Genomic DNA, 17,648 nt, shown 5'->3' with positions numbered 1-17,648 from the left:
AAGATCTGAAAACTGCTGTTCACAAACGCTGTCCATCTAATCTGACTGAGCTGGAGCTGTTTCAAAGAAGAATGGGCAAAGATTTCAGTCTGTAGATGTGCAAAGCTGGTAGAGACAGACCCTAAAAGACTGGCAGCTGGAACTGCAGCAAAAGGTGGTTCTACAAAGTATTGACTCAGGGGGCTGAATAATTACGCACACCCCACTTTGCAGTTATTGATTTGTAAAAATGTTTGGAATCATGTCTGATTTTCGTTCCACTTCTCACGTGTGCACCACTTTGTGTTGGTCTTTCACCTGGAATTCCAATAACATTGATTCATGTTTGTGGCTGTAATGTGACAAAATGTGGGAAAGTTCAAGGGGGCCCAATACTTTTGCAACCCACTGTATGTAATTTCAACAATGTTAAAGTGTTCGGTTAATGTTTTTGCTACCGTTATAATTATTCTGCATGCATACTCTGACATGATGTGAGGGTAGTCAGCACTACAACTACAGCACACACTTTAATCCGCTCGTGCTACACTGTCAGTGTGACAGTCCAACCAGATTAACACAGGTGATTAACAGGTGACACCCCCACCCGGATTCATTCTAACCAGATTAACACTTCCTGTTTCATGTTAAACACATCAGATACAACCGCTACAGCTGTCCATCTTTTTGTATGTACTACCCTCTTATAAACTAAGATATAAATAAAATTTCATCACGTCTATTTCTGCTATATTTAGAATGGTTTTATAAACTTATTCAAATAATCACATTGCTGACCATCCTGACATGACATAAAAGTGTGTCAAATAGGGGGAACGAAAATACTAACAAAATATTCTAACAACACAGAAATAGAACCAACAGTTTGATTAATCGTTACTTTGAATTAATAATATTTAACCATAAGACAAAGTAAAAAGGCAACTCATAAGTCAAAAAAAATATACCACATTTAAGATAAATTACTTTGTTTATTTTCACCTTGGGAAGTCGGTATGTCTGTCTCAATGTAAGCTTCCTGGTTTTATTTGATACTCTCTTGTCCTGTGTGTGTTATGTTCAGTTTCGTTTCCCCTGTGGTTAGTCTTTCTTAGTTACCTGTGCCCATGTTTTCCGCAGCTGTGTTCCAGCTCCCTACTTACGTCATGTCTTTTAGAGTCCTCAGTTTCCCTCTGTTGTTCATCAGATTATCATCATAACTCTTCATGTCATGTGGGCTCCAGTCTGTCAGTGTCTGTGTCAGTCTCTCAGTCAGTCAGCTTCAGGTAACTCTGCCTTGAGTTTTTGCTAAGCTTCCCAGTGCTAGCTAATAAAGCTGCATTTTGAATTTACCTTTGTCTAAGATATCCTGCATTTTTGGTCCCTCCAACTAATACACAGCACCCTATGACATGTGCACACTACAAACAAAAGTATCACAGAAAGTTCGTTCTGTTCATCTGGACATAGCGTTTCATCATCATCAGGTGACTTCTTCAGTCTTAGTTGACTGCAGGTTTCCAACTTTCACCACTGACTAACAATGGGCTGAGATCAGTTCCATGATCATTAATATGAAAATGATGTCTGCACTCTGTTTGTGCTGGGTGACACAGAGACGTGGAGTGTAGAGGAAATAAGATACAAACAAAAGTAACTAATTTCAACAATGTCAAGTATAATATAATATAATATAATATAATATAAACAAGAAATATATAATATTACATGTGTGTGCAGTGTATGTAAAACTAAGATAGCTCATGTTTCATAAAAGTGTTGGTGTATGAGGTTACTAATGTCATAGCTGTGAGCCAGCACCACTGACTAACAATGGGCTGAGGTCAGTTTCATGATCATTACGTTCTGAAAATCAATCAAGATCTAAAAATATTACTAACAAATTACTCTATATACCAAAGTTTACACGTTTTCAGAGGCTATGTTTTCAAAGGCATGAGCAACAAAGAGGATTGCAGTAGATAATTGCAGGAAACCTTCAGCAAATGTGCACGAGGCCCAGTAGGGGGCACAGAACTCAAGCAAAACAGCTTCCTCCTAAAGTGCTTTGAGTGGATGGTAAAACTAATGATGTACTATATAAATGTTAGTACAGTCAGGGGTAGGGGCAAAGCTGGTGGTTGTCCCACCCCTGCACCAAAGGAACCAATCAGGAGTAAAAATGGAAAACATATGGATCAATCATGTTGCTACGCTGATGCAAGATTTCATTGAGGGCAATCTTGGCTTATTGTATACATAACATCAATCAAATGGTAAATGGACTGCTTCTTATGTAACGCTTTTCTACTCTGAGCACTTAAAGCGCTTGAAAGAATGAGCAAATTTATTAGAATTAACATGAAACTTCTGCTTTGTGGGATGATTGTGACGGCACGTATGAGGAGGAGAAGATGAAGGCTTTTGGCATTTTTATTTTGTACATTTTTTAAAAAAAATATGAGATTCTACACATGCACTTGTTACATACCTCCAGCCATAGAGATGCAGGCTCTGTCCTCATTCATTGGGTTGAAATTGGGTTCAAAATAAGTGCCTCTGAAAATATTAAGAGCCTCAGAATTTCTGATGATCATGTTGCTAGGCAACAAACAGGGAAAGGCTTTGCAAGAATTGACCAGGTTTGCTTGTACTGGTTCTTGTTGAAGAAATATTTTCACTGATCACTGCCAATCTAAACAATAGAGAAGGTCACAGAATGGAAATAACATTTACATATTATGTGTGTAATATAATCATGGAGCATGAAAAAACATTTTTACTGATCACTGTCAACCTGAAGTGCAGATAAGTCATTGAAAAAAATAAATAGTATACATTAGATTATTCAAATAAATGTCTTTGTGACACTGTGGAGAATCAATGCATGTGATTATATCAACCGCGTTTAGACTGGAAGGTGCCAGTTTAGCTCAGTGGGCGAGCAGCCAAGTACATGCTGCATGAAGTAGAGGCCTGGGTTTGAGTCCAACCTGCACCCTTTGCTTCCGCACTTTCCTGTCTGTCTATCCAATAAAGAGCAAGCTAAGAAGATTGCACCCTGTCAGAAGCTTGTTTACTATTTTGACCTATATATGTACCTTGATTCAGTTTTTTCTTAATAAATCCAACAGTAACTATGTGAAATAATTAATATCAGTATATGATGTATGTGCTTTTTCACTTCATCTGTGTTCACCTCTTAATACCATGACCTGTGGTGCTCTCTAATAGATAATAACACAGTCTTTCTCCCTCAGTGAGCCTGTGTTTGGGTTCCTTTACAGGTGAAAACTTCCTGATAATTTAAGAAGGTTACACAAATTTTCCATTAGGTTGTTGAACTTAGATTCTGTCTTTTTTTAATGACAGGAATCATTAACGAGCACGTGTGTCAAGCTGCCTGTTATTGTCCTGTGATTTCATTGGTTAGTCATATTGCTCTGAACTCTGCCATTAACTGCAAGAGAACGCATAAGTGAGAGGGCAGCTAAGCTGGCAACTAAAAGGCCATTTAGAGAGTCTGGGTCCCTCCACATTGCTGTAGCAACTACTCTGCTTCATTGTTATGTGAGGGAAGTTGGCCACACCTATCCAACTCTCTCACCCTTTCTCTACAGTCCCCTTCTACTGACCCTGGCACACACACACAAACACCATACCCAAGCTAAAAACAACCTTGCCCTGTAAAGGGTCGAGTAGCTCTCTACCTGCACTTGTGTAAGAATAACACACTCTGCATAAATGTATTCTGGTTACTGAATAAGTGGTTGTGTTTAGTTTTATATTCAGCTGAGTGAATCACTGGTGGTGTTTGAAGAGAACTGAAAGAGAAAAAGCAGAATTTAATGGAAAATTGGTTCCTCTATGGGGGGTTTAACCTTTAAAGCACAGCAGAAACAACAGCTTGTTTTGTTCTTTCTTGTTTAGCAGTCAGATTTACTTACGACCATGTCTTTCATATTAAAACGGAAAATACACCCATGAGCCTTTATACTGAGCTCCTCACATCTGTGGATATTGTGTAAATGTCAGTGTAGTCATTTTTGTCTGTACAGAGAACTGTAATGTTTTGGTTCAGATGGTTGTATGCAGGTTGAAATCCTTTGGCTAACAAAATGTTTAGGCTGTTAGATTTGGCCCACATCTTAGCCTCCATATGCTGTAAGTGCAACACAACATTATTACACTGGATTAGAATAGATTTGCCATATGAAAAGATACAAAGAGATACAATCGTGCCTTTTGGTGACAGTTGTCGTAATTTGGCAATACATAAATAAAATTGAATTGAACTTAATTTCTAAGACTGTAACATAACAATATCAAAGAATGCACAAACACACACACATTGAATTCAGTGAATTAATCTAAGCGTCATTAGCTTAAATTCAAATTCATCTCTGCTACACTTGATGTTACCTAACTCTGCCCATGAACACAACAGCCACTATGCAGCAGTGTAACACAGTGCTTTACTGTAAATTCACCACAGTACTGCAAGCAAAGCTATTTGTCCCGCACTGAACTGCTGGGTGTTTTGAATAACATAGTATATTTCAGTTTGTTTTGCAGGACATTTTACAATATAAAAAACACAGCATTACATTAAATTCATAGTTACTTTATGATTTAAAAAAGTATTTAAAAAATGCATGGTCAGGCGCTTCCTGGTCTTGATGTCAGTGGCTTCTATCTCCTCCTTTGACCAGCTTATTATCTCAGCAGGGTACCTGATCACGGGCAGGGCGTAGGTGTTGATAGGCCGGATCTCGTTAACGTTTAGCTGACTGCTCAGGACTTGGCTGACCCTCTGCGGGTACTTGGTGGTTGCAGCTTTCCTAGCGGCCTCTTCTTGTAGCTGTCCTCTATGTCTGCAATGTCCCCTCAGTTCTGAGTAGCTTCAGAACAGCAGTGGGGAGAGAGCATCTCCTTGGTAGAGGACTTGTACTATTGGCTTGAAGTTGGCCTCTAGTGTAGTACGCCATATCTCCATTGAGTTCCTGGTGAACACTCTTACGTTCCTGTTGATCATTCCAGGATCCATGAGTGGGGCATCATTGCACCCCAGTCGAGAGACAGATCGAGAGAGAGAGAGAGAGAGAGAGATCCAACTCTTCATATTGGAGACCCTTTCTTGGATGTCTGCCACTGTGATGGTTACTGGACCCTGTTCAGGGAGGTTCCCATGGTCTGCCCTCCGATCCACTAGCCACTGAGCATTGCAGTTATGGGTTGCATCCTTCTCCCATATGCTCTTCCAGTATTGTTCCGTCTCCAGCCACTGAGAGTACACCGTGGCCGGTTCTGTAGAGAACAGCTGGTTTATCTCCTGCCTTCGATCTCTCTGGTGTACCTCTTTAAGCGGCTGGCCAAGGCTGTGAGTCGTTGCTTGGCAGTTTCCAAGGCCTCAGGTATGGACAGCTTCCTGTACTTCTTAGGCACCTTCTTCATTGCGCCTTTCTGCAACTCCAATAGGTGGCTAATCTCCCTACCTTGATCTTAGCCTCTAGCCTTCTCCATCGAGGGTACTGCCCCTTGTGGCCATTCAACTTGTAGCCAAGCATCTCACCGATCACTGCTGCCATATTGTAGATCAGCTTGTTAGTCTCGGTAATGGTAAGACTTAAAAAAAAAAAAATTAAATGAATGAGAGGTAAAACTTGAGGGGGTAGGGACAAATAAGTAAATACTTCTGCCTACTCCTTTTCAAACAAATAATGGAATGATATTTTGTAATGACTGTGAAGGCACATGTTTGAAATGTTTGAAATAAAAATGAACTGAACTGAACTGAACTAATGGTAGCTGTAGGTATCGTCCGTAGTGCTGTATTAACGTCATCTAGCAGACCTTCTGAGGGTACCCTATTAGAGCACTTCGCTTTCGCACTGCAGGCTTACTTGTTGTTCCTAGAGTATTGGGAATGGTAGAATGGGAGGCAGAGCCTTCAGTTTTCAGGCCCCTCTTCTGTGGAACCAGCTTGGATTCGGGAGACAGACACTATCTCTACTTTTAAGATTAGGCTTCAAACTTTCCTTTTTGCTAAAGCATATAGTTAGGGCTGGACCAGGTGACCCTGAATCCTCCCTTAGTTATGCTGCAATAGACGTAGGCTGCCGGGGATTCCCATGATGCACTGAGTTTTTCCTTTCCAGTCACCTTTCTCACTCACTATGTGTTAATAGTCCTCTCTGCATTGAATCATATCTGTTATTAATCTCTGTCTCTCTTCCACAGCATGTCCTTATCCTGTTTTCCTTCTCTCACCCCAACCAATCATAGCAGATGGCCCCGCCCCTCCCCAAGCCTGGTTCTGCCGGAGGTTTCTTCCTGTTAAAAGGAGTTTTTTCCTTCCCACTGTCGCCAAAGTTCTTGCTCATAGGGAGTCATATGATTGTTGGGAATTTCTCTGTATCTATTATTGTATGATCTACTGTACAATATAAAGCGCCTTGAGGCGACTGTTATTGTGATTTGGTGCTGTATAAATAGAATTGAATTGAATTACTTCACGCAGTCTTGGTAACCGGCTACGGGGGGTCCAGGTTTCAAGCTTGGCCATGATCCTACCTTTCAGGTCAGTTCCTCTCACACTCAATGATCCTTCACCTCTTGCACTTGGGGCGTGGCACCCAATCTCAGGTGGGGGTGATGATATCTCCCCCACACAATCCAGGCAAGTTAAGCCCACCATCCACCTGAGCATCTTCATCTCCACAGCAGTGAGGATCTGCTCATGTTTCTTGGTGGCCAGCATTCTGCTCCTATAGGGCCACCGGCCATATGACTGCCTTGTAGATCTTAGCTTTGAGGTGTTCGGGCATCCTCTGATAACACAGGATGCAGGTCGATTCACGCCATTTAAGCCATGCTGCGTTGACTCATAAGAGCACATCCGCGAGGGTCTGACTGTCCACGCAGACCAGGGTATTCGGTGGTCTTCTTTAACTCCTGGCCATCACTGGATCAATCCCAGAGTCTGAGGGCCACATTTTAGGTACTCCATCTTCTTGGTGTTCAGGTGCATTCCACTTTCTTCCAGCCGGTCCTTCTACTCCTGCAACTGCTCTTGGAGGGGCAGGTGGTCTGGGTCGGCAAATGCAACATCGTCAGCGTAAAGGAAGCTCCAGTGTATTCGTGATTGTAGGTCGGCCGTTGCTGTGTCCATGCAGAGGATGAACAGCAGGGGTGACAGGGCTGAACCTTGGTGGACGCAGATGGTGATGCTAAATGGTGACGAGGTACCTGCAGGGCATATGACTTTGCTGGTGACATTCTGGTAGAGTAGCTGCATCCATTGCACTTATTCTTCTGGGATGCTATGTGACCTAAGTGCTTTCCAGATAAGGCTGTGTGGGACGCGGTCGAAAGCTTTCTCCAGGTCCAAGAATGCCACATGCGCCATCCCGTTCTTCTCCCTGTGCTATTCCATAAGCAGTCGAGCAGCATGAATGGCATCCGTGGTGCTGGAGCCCTTGACAAATCCACACTGGTTTGGGGTAAGCTCAACGATATCACAAAGGCATTTATTCAGGATTCGCTCAAAGATTTTCATGGCATGACAGAGTAGTCGAATCGACGCATAGTTGGTGCACTGGCTGCCATTCTCCTTGCCTTTCCAGATTGGCATGGTGGTGCTGGTTGTCCAGGCCTGGGAAGGCTTGTTCTCGGCTGCAATACGATTAAGGAGATCCGCTAGGAACGCATCTTCCATATTTTGGCTGGGATGTCATCTGGTCCAGTTGCCTTTCCATTCTTCCTCTTCTTCAGTGCCTTCCGTACACAGGTACTGGGCCGGGAATGGGCGGGGGGACTTTGGATCGGCGGGTGTGGGAATTCCTGATTGGAGATGCCAGCAAGCATCTAAGATAATTTGAGATTTCCAGTTACAGATGGACAAAATGGTGATGGCCAACCAACCGGACATTTGTTAGCTAGAATCAAAATCAGTGACTTTTTGCCTGCCCAACAAATACTTTTAAGTATTAGAAGGCTCAGACAAATAAATTAAAGACCCTTTAAAATTAGGAGAGAGTGGGGTGAGTTGTGCCAGTTTTTACTTACATTGAGGCCATGACAGTAATGCTTCCAACTAAAACATGTACTTATATTTCAGGATGTTTCAGGATGTTGTGCATCCCTGGGAACAATCACTGTGGATCCGAAACAAAGTGGTCTTGTGGCACACCTTGCCCCCAGTGCGGGGTAAGTTATAAAAGCCAGTTGCACCACATAAGCACATCCACAGTCAATTTTATTAAACAAGGCCTAGCGCCACACGGCCACATGTTCAGAACAAAATGAAATTCAAATGAAGATGAAATGAACTGCAATTGTCTTCACAGATCTGGCCTACTTCATAACATCCCACTCTTTGATGCTACCCACTACCACCAAGTTTTTGTGATGTGGGTAGTGTTTTTATACACTAGGGATGACTCCATCATCATCTTCTTTGAAAGTGAAGCTGGGCTTTCCATTCACAGACCTATTTCTACTTGACCTTAAAAACTTGCACCACTGTTGGAACCATCAACCATCTCAACCAATCCAGCGTAGTCGTACGATTTGGCTTTGTAGCAATGAGGCTCTCTTCCTTGCAGGATGAGTAAAATGGTTGACTCTTCTATGGCTTTGCAGAAACAAGACCACTTTCCCCTACGCTTAAATACAGTGAAGTATTTTTAATTTGTAACTTCCCACTTCTGGTGCAGTTCCCACATAATCTCCTAAATAATTAACTAAATTCAATGAAAATGGAAATTACTTGCAGCCTTTAAAATGAGGTCTGCAGTGCTTTGAGAACTCATGTCAAAAATAACATGCTAGTCCTACGAGCAAACTTTTTTTCTTTTAAAAAAGTGGAGTCCTTGACGTCTCACAATAATAAAACCAGGGTAGAGCCAGCTCATTCCTCATTAGAGCCACTTGGTGGCAGTGTTGCTTCACAAACATGTAGCCATTGTTCTTCAGATTTTGTCAGCTTGGCTCTAACAGACCTGCTGATAAAACCATTAAAGCGTTGGTCGGTGTGTTAGGAAATACAAAGGTCTAAATCTAAAATTAGATAGCTAATCATACATTTTTAACTCCAGTAACACGCAGGCTGTGGTTGCACATGTTAGCATAGATAAACACACTTTGCATAACTTTAACATTTTAATTGTTGGTTGCCTTGGCTCTGCTGCTAAAACCTATGAATTGACCCCATTTTAACTAAGCTGAAGAAAGTACAGCAAACAATTTGAAATAAACATTTTATTAGTGACAGTGAATATCTGGCATTGGTAAAATACACATAGTACTGCATGAAAAATAATAAACATAAAAATGTCTTTGCTTAAACAATAAAGTTTGCTTAGTTTTTGCGTTCCAGAGTGGCTGAGGTGATCCTTACAACAAGCTCTGTGATTTTAGCTGTGAAATCTTCTGAATTCTTGGATTTTCTAGAGAGTCTTAAGGAGATGCTTAAAGACAACGCAAGCTGACTAGAGTGCTACTCAAATCACATCCAAATAACCTGAAATCATTGACTCATTGACCAAAAATTATGCTTCACACACCAAGAATAAAGTCAGCTAAAGTCAGATAGTCAGCTAAATATGTCTTCTGCTAATCTTGTTATAGCTTTAGGTAAAAAGCTGCTACATAACAGTACCCTGTGCATCACATAACACTCAAAGGTGTACAAAACACATAGCAATCATCTAATGTTAAACAAGAAAACCACGGTGCTATTAGAGTCTTTCATTTATGCTTTGTGAACACAGAGACGTGTAAAGTAAAAGGTTATTAGTTCAGTTATCAGTAATGTTTGTTATGAGCTGCCATCGCTTGAGCTCAAACACCAGAGCTCAAAAAGAGGACACTACCAGAGTAAACATCAGTAGTTAAGCGTGGTTTTGTGTATTAGTAATAGCAGCCATTCCTATGTGACACATGCAAAACGTGCATCGCAGAAAGAGTGCTGAAGACAGCAGAGGGCACTGGAGCTTGTGCAGCTTTGTACACTTACACTGAAAGGCGAGATCAGCTTTAATTCACAGTTTAAACAAAGGATCAAAGGAAATCCGTAATAATTCAGACATAACTCATAACTGCTGCATATCTGGACCATGGCAGTGAAAAAATGAAATTCAAAAAGTGTGATTATATAATCCAACAACCCAAAGGGAGTTTGTTGCAGCTGAGACTGAGTGTTTTTCCTCCTAAATCTCCTGCTGACTCTGTCAGTGTGCTCCACAGGTGCCACTCTAATGATGGCACCTGGGGGTGCTGATGTATACTGAGTATACATTAAAGTACTTGTACTTTTTCTTAAAGTATGTATTTGTAACTTTCCAAAGCATGAAATTTAAACAATAATGTGGCCCTAATGCAACGACTGTTAAAGGGCAGACTGCCTCCTACATCTGTGCAACACTGAGACTAGAAAGGCCAACAGTTAAAGTCTGAATCTTATGGACGTTTCAACAAATTAATCTTAAGTCAAAAACAGGCTAAGCTATGAAATCAGGTTTTGCACATTCCAATTCGATCGTTTTCTGCTTATTCAAATACGGATCTTCCTCCATTGCAGGGACGAACGGATGTCCTTATGAACCGAGCTGCAGGTGAAAGTACGCACTGTATGTTCTTGGTGGTGACAGAATTTGAACATCACATTTATTCATGCTAGGCACTATCATGATTGAGACTTTTTTGGAGATCTGGAGATTTTACCTGTATGATTATTGGTGACTGTGCCTCACACTTTAATGAAGAGAATCTGAATGTGTGCGGTCCAACTGGGCCGTGCACATTCAGATCGTGGAACCATGTAACCCTATGGGCTGAAATATTTTTAAGGACAAAGGTATTCAAGTTTTTTTGTGTGATTGCAAAGTGACAGTAAGGTGACGCATCCAGGTGAAACACAACAAAGCCTCTAACTCTCACGTTCTGGCTGGTGAGAAAGAAATGTTGAGGATGTCCATGTGACAGAACACGAGCTTTCTTCTCTCCTTCATGTGCACGTACACAAAAACACAGACATATGCACTCTTGGCTTTGAAATTGCTCGTACAATGCTAAAAATCTGTACAATATTTAAATACTGTATTTACAGAAATAAATACACTGTTGTTTGCCTCAACTGGCCTGTTGCACCTTATACGTGCAATCAAAGAGGTCGAGTGGGCGGGGTCATTCTTTCCACAGCTGATAATCAGAAGCAAAAACTAATAAAGGCCACAGTTAAGCAGATTGATGGTTGTTCTTTCTTTAGGATTGAGCTTGCAGCACATTTCACATTACTGGAATCAGATATAACACTGGATTACATCAAAGGGCCAAGCTGGTGCTTTTGCATGATTCAGCCTAATGGTTAAAGTGGCTATATACTTTATAAATATACTACTATAAATGTAGTTGCAATAGAATCACCACACCTTCAGCCTTTACACGGGTTCCCTTCGTCTGTGTAATACTGGGTCTAAAGGCTTGATCATGAAACCAAAGCATGAAGAGGACAGCATGTTTTTCCTGGTAGAAGAAGCTTTCCACTCCAGCGGTGGACAAAGGCTAATAAAAGTTGAAAAATCAGCAACCTCGGTTGAGTAAAAACCCATATTTCTACAGATGGTACAGTGACTACCATGTGTGCACCAAACCCTACATACATGAGGCTGTAAACATGAAGTATGTTGCTACAGGCGAAGCACAAATATGATCTCTTATGTATGTAAGTATTAAACGTCTATGCAGGATGTAAAACACGTTTTTCATAGATTGTAATAATGAAATCTATGAATGAATGAACCTGACAGTGAGAGTCAGCCCATGCTGGAAGCTGAATTCAATCTAAAAATATGAATTCCCATTAATGGAAAAAGAGCAAAATGACTCAAATTAATATTTTTGCGTGCGTTCTCAACGTATTAAGAATGATATAGTGTATATTTTTAACTTTAGTTTTGGTAAATGTTAGCGAGTCGGCGTTGTTTCACTTGTAGCAGCTACCCAAAGATGTCACAGCGTTAACACTTTGCATCAATCCTCCATAGCTGAACATTTTTACATAGTTATGCTAGTTATTTTTAAGCTAGTAATCTCACAAATGGAAGATGACTGCAAGTCGTCCAGTTGGCAGACTGGCCATATATAAGGAAAACTGTGTGTTTTGCCCTCGAGGGAACCATTCAAAGGGCTGAATATTGCAGAACTACTAACATGACACGAGTTTATATAGAAGAACATTAAGATATTTTTGCGTAGCTCTTCTGAGGATGTATACTGACCTTTTCATAGTCTCAGAACAGAACAACAACAAACAAAGATGAATTCACCGTATGTGTTCCTCTCTGTGCCAGAGGCAGTAGATCTGCAAAACATAGATTAAAGTATGAAGAAGCTTCTGTCAGGAGCTTTTAAGCCTCATCACTGGGTTCAGGGGTTTCCTTGGAGGGAATGACCACTAGAAAGCTGCTTATCCACGAAACTTGACAGACGCGGTGAAGCGACGAACCTAAAACATACTAAGCTCTCATTAGTGCCTCTCTTCTTACCTCGATGATACGCGGATTCTAAAGCTGAATGTCTGAGTTTAAGTTAAGTTTGCACACATCATCACTTTAGTGCTTAAATGAAGAGCGACTGAACCTTCCCAGTACACGCCCCTACAGGTATGTGTTTGTATGTATGTGTAAGCTGTTAGCGTCTGTCTCCACAGCTCCGGACTGGAGCACGACTTCTCTTTTGATACTTAATGGCTTAGGAAATCAATACTAGCTTTGACAGTGCGTCCGGTAGACACGTCCACTGCCATGGCTCGGATCTCCGTGTCGCCGAACTGCATGAGCGTCTGGATCTCTCGGCGTGCCGCTGTACTTTCTGTTCCGCTCACGTCTAAGCGCAGTGTCCCACACTTCCTGACACCGGGCTCGCTGATGAAGCCCGCATTCTCCTTCTCAGAGCAGTAAACGTGGATGACAATAACCTGCTGGGAAGGTTTAGCCGGCGTGTAGCTCCGCTTGACCATCTCGCCAAGCGCCACAGACTGGTCCGCAGCTATGAAGGTGTCGAAGACGTCCGTGCACCAGCGTGTTCCATCTTTAACTAGCAGCTTCTCCGGTGGGTGCTTCCCCTCCACAAAACGATTGAGGACACCAACCCCGTATGTGAGTGGCGAGCGGCGGACTTTAATCACACTGGGGTCCAGGCCAAACAGAACAGCACCTTTCAGGATGGTTAGGCCAACGTCATGGGGAATGATAATGCGGCTGCGGCCCTGAAGCATGTTCTGGACAGCTTGCTGCAGCAAGGGAGACTCGGCAAAACCTCCCACTAAAAACAGGAACTTGATGTCACTGACTTCTGGCTTCTCGAAGAGCTCAGCTGCAGGAGAAATACAGAAATGCCTTTTATTCATACCCAGTGAGTGCACTGATACACAGCTGTTTATATCTTTCTTTCATTGATAAACAGCTGAATTTGAATTTTATGACCACCACCAGTCTCTGAGCCTGGTTCTGAAGGACGCCTTATTCTCCTCCCACTGTTGTCAAAGTGCTTGCTCATGTGATTGTTGGGCTTTTCTGTGTGTTGCACGGGGTTAACCTTTCAATATGAAGCACCTCAGGGCAACTGTTGTTGTGATTTGGCGTTATGTAAATGAATCGAATTGAACCTGTCACCAAAATAACATGGTTTATGAGGCTTGGCCTTGCTGTTTTACAGATCCTCATCATCTGGCCATAGCAGGTTTCCTCTTGTAAAAGTCTTCATGCTTTCCCATTTCTAGAGAATCCTTCCAATCAGATAATCAATGTTATTATCTCTCAGTGTTTTCGCTCATCAGTGCGATCTGCCTTCTATTCATACACACAATGATGGCAGGAAGCTGTCATGCAAGGCTGAAAATTCCACTGTAACAGGACTTACTCATTTTAAATTGGTTCTGACACTGCAGCAAGAAATACAATTACCCGTTTTGGTGTTTAAATTTCATTAAAGTTTGTGGATTTCCTTTGATGTCTTTCTTGAGATAACGTATGGATATTAGGCAGATTGTTTATTAGATTCCTCACTTTGGGGCTTAATGAACTGACAGAGAGCAGGTCGAGAGAGCAGATTTCTCCCATGTTAGCTTCTCTTCTTTGGCTTCCTGTTAAATCCAGAATTTAATTCAAACTCGTTCTCCTCACATACAAGTGTATGTGCCGCAGGTTTCTTCCTGTTTAAAGGAAGTTTTTCCTTCCCACTGATGCCAAATGCTTGCTCATGGAGGATTGTCTAACTGCTGGGTTTCTCTCCACTACTGTAACATATTTACAATTTGAGGCAGCTGTTGATGTGAGTTAGCACTTTATACATTAAACTGAATTAAATTCAGTTGTAGCACTGTCTTTGCAGTGTTTTCAAATGCATTACAAATGTCACAGAAAAACAGGGGTTTTATTTTATTTATGTTATGCTATAATAAATTGCTATAATCACTATCTGTATTGAAGCAGGCCCATCCATCCTTAAGAAATGTGACCTACTTTCATGTGGTTGAGCAAACTGTGGCTTATCTAGGCCAGGGGTAGGCAACGCCAGGCCTCGAGTGCCGGTGTCCTGTAGGTTTTAGATCTCACCCTGGGTCAACACACCTGAATCAAATGATTAGTTCATTACCAGGCCTCTGGAGAACTTCAGGACATGTTGAGGAGATAATTTAGCCATTTGAATCAGCTGTGTTTGATCAAGGACACATCTAAAACCTCCAGGACACCGGCACTCGAGGCCTGGAGTTGCCTACCCCTGATCTAGGCTGTCTGGAGTTAGGGAGTGACCAACCCTGGCAGTTTGAAACTGAGCGACAACAACACATTGAACAGAATGTTACTGATCCCAGTGAAGATTTTTGATACTCATTGTTCAATACTTATATGATAATTTGTACATGTAAGGGTCATTTTTCCCATTAGTTACTTGAGAGTAGTGGCACAGTGACTAAAGGTTGTCTTAGAAGTTGCATTGCAGTTTTACTGCAAAGCAAAAAAGTCAAATGTATTATTATTAGCAATACAAATACTATTATTTACTTTGCAACTTGCTTGACTCTAAGGTGAGCGATACGTGTTTATGCAGGTGTTATAATGTAGCTTACTGAGATGTTGGATGATGTGGTCTATGGTGGGCTTAAAGAGGGAGTTCATAGCATCTGGATTCATCCGCAGCATCCCCTGAGATGACCACTTAACAAAGTCCACACTGGAAAGAGAGGAGAACATCTGTTACATACACTGTATTCATTTCAGTTCACAGGCAGATCATTAGTTAGTTACAATAAATGATCAAATCAAAACATCACTGAAGTGTCAAATTTCACAAAATGGCAAAGACTCATATTTATAAATGACAGCACAAAATGTAACTAATGATACAACTGAACTGTTGTTCACTTTATTCTGATCCAGACACAACATGTTTGTTACAAATGGGACTAAAATGCAAGAGTTTAACTGTTTATTAATGCAAGTCAGAGATAGAAATCAAAAAAAGACTTTTGCTTCAGGTGATAGTCCAGAAAATTAAAGCATCTCTTAGCCTCTTAACATGTTAGCACAGCCTACAGTCTTACAAAGCCACTAGCTACAGCAGTATGAAAAAGTAATTGCCCCCTAAACCTAATAAGTGATCAGGCCACCCTGACAGCAACAACTGCAATCAAGCGTTTCTGATAACTGGCTTTTACAGTGCTGTGGAGGGTTGTCGAGGTCGCCTTGTCAAGGTCATGTCACAGCATCTCCATCAGATTCAGGTCAGGACTTTGACTAGGCCACTCCAAAGTCTTCATCTTGTTTTCCTTGAAACATTCAGAGGTGGACCCGCTGGTGTGTTGTGGATCATTGTCCTGCTGCAGAACCCAAGTGTGCTTCAGCTTGAGGTCTTGAAAAGATGGCTGGACATTCTCCTTGAGGGTGTTTTGGTAGACGGCAGAATTTATGGTTCCAATTACCACAGCAAGTCTTTGGGTCCTGAGGCAGCAGGACGGCCCCAGACCATCACACTACCACCACCTTATTTTACTGCTGGTAACATGTTGCTTTTCCCAAAAGTCTTGGGACTCATCAAGATGATTCAAGATCAAGAAACTGAGAGGGGTCTTTATGTTCCTGTTGCTCGGCAGTGGTTTGGAACTCATTTTTTGCCCAGTGTCTTTCTTATGGTGGAGTCATGAACTCTGACCTTAACTGAGGCAAGGGTTTTTTGGATGTGGTTTTTTGGATGTTGTTTTGGGGTTCAGTGACCTCTTGCAAGAGTTGTTGCTGTGCTCTTGGGGTCATTTTGGTTGGCCAGCCACTGCAGGGAAAGTTCACCACTGTTCCGTGTTTTCGTCATTTGTGGATAATATCTGTCATTTTTGGTTCGCTGGCGTTCTACAGCTTTAGAATGGCTTTATAACATTTTGCAGACTGAGAGATTTCAGTTACTTTGTTTCTCATTTGTCCCTGAGTTTCCTTGGATTGCGTCATGGTGTCTGGCTTTTGAGGATCTTTTGGTCTACTCCACTTTGTCAGGCAGGTCCTATTTAAGTGGTTTATTGAGAACAGGTGTGGCAGAAATCAGAATCAACCTTTTGGATCATGTACAGAATCAAATGTGATCAAGAAATATTGCAACATGAAATCACAGAGTCAATATAATTCAGATTAAATCTGAATCAAAAGCAAACGAGCACATCTTTTTGGTGTCAGGATTATACATGCCAGTTCAGGATTGGGTTTTCTGTTTACACTCACTTGCTTTTGCGCAGAGCATGTTCCACACTGTGGCCCCTGAACTTCTTGTAGTAGTCAATGAAGGAGAAGGGCAGGTTAATATTGAGAGGATTGGTTCTGTCAGGGGCTGCAGCTCTCTTTCGAGACTCAAATGCAATCATCAGATCCACCCACGCAGCTGGCCTCTTTATCTTAAATTGGTCAATGAAATCTTGGCCAAAGATCTTACACAGCAGCTTCTCAAATTCATAGTCAATCCCAATGGACCCATAGGGGCCACCTGAGAAAACAGACAGCTGTGAGTCACATGAACACGGTCTGATGCTTTAGCAAAGTGTTACGCTACACGTGTTTTACCCGAAGCCTTGTAGAGCTCTTTCAGATGTCCTTCTGGAAGACGGATCTGATGGACAGTCAGGTCAACTGTTCCTCCACCACAGTCCACCACCACATATCGGTCACCTGTACAGAGAAGTGAGCAGGCGAGAAGCGTGGCATGAGACAAATAAAGTGCATGCACTGTGTCGTTTACAGGAACATGACTTTGTCTGGCACTACTGCTTCTGGAGTGAGGCCACAGAGAGCACTGCTGACCTGATCCTTGGAAACTCAGTTCTGAGGCAGTGTAGAAGGAAGCAAACCACTCAGGATAGGTGGAGCCAACAGTTTTAATAGCCTCTCTATTAACCCTGTAAGACCCAACCCATCAAAAAATAGCCACAAATTCAGATTTTTTAGAACTGAGATGTTTATGAACCCTTATAACAAAATCCACAAAATGTGTTTTTTGCTTTATCATGTTGTGTTTGATATATTTTTATTATATATTTATTGTGTATGTTTTGTCCATAACATTTTGAAATTATGGCAAATATTGATCATGTTGATGAGATACAGGTCTCAGAAACTCATGTATCAAAT

General features: G+C 41.7%; 1 protein-coding gene across 4 annotated transcripts in view; it reads right to left on the bottom strand.

Moving 5' to 3' along the window:
• Positions 1–9,225: 9,225 nt before the first annotated feature.
• Positions 9,226–17,648, bottom strand: part of hspa12a (heat shock protein family A (Hsp70) member 12A) — a 74,969-nt gene continuing 66,546 nt past the window's right edge. For all 4 annotated transcript variants that reach the window (XM_084949605.1, XM_084949608.1, XM_084949607.1 and 1 more), the window contains exons 9-12: positions 17,085–17,189; positions 16,749–17,007; positions 15,113–15,216; positions 9,226–13,356 (exon numbers count right to left, since the gene is read on the bottom strand). In XM_084949605.1, coding sequence (XP_084805731.1) covers positions 12,725–13,356; positions 15,113–15,216; positions 16,749–17,007; positions 17,085–17,189 — 1,100 coding nt within the window. In that variant the 3' untranslated portion in view covers positions 9,226–12,724. The remainder of the gene's footprint in view (positions 13,357–15,112; positions 15,217–16,748; positions 17,008–17,084; positions 17,190–17,648) is intronic.

This window comes from Perissodus microlepis, chromosome 13, assembly GCF_051167445.1.
Source record: "Perissodus microlepis isolate ML-2025 ecotype Zambia chromosome 13, ASM5116744v1, whole genome shotgun sequence".
Taxonomy (NCBI): domain Eukaryota; kingdom Metazoa; phylum Chordata; class Actinopteri; order Cichliformes; family Cichlidae; genus Perissodus; species Perissodus microlepis.
The sequence above is the reverse complement of the archived record's forward strand: the minus strand, read 5'-3'. Positions and strand labels throughout refer to the sequence as shown.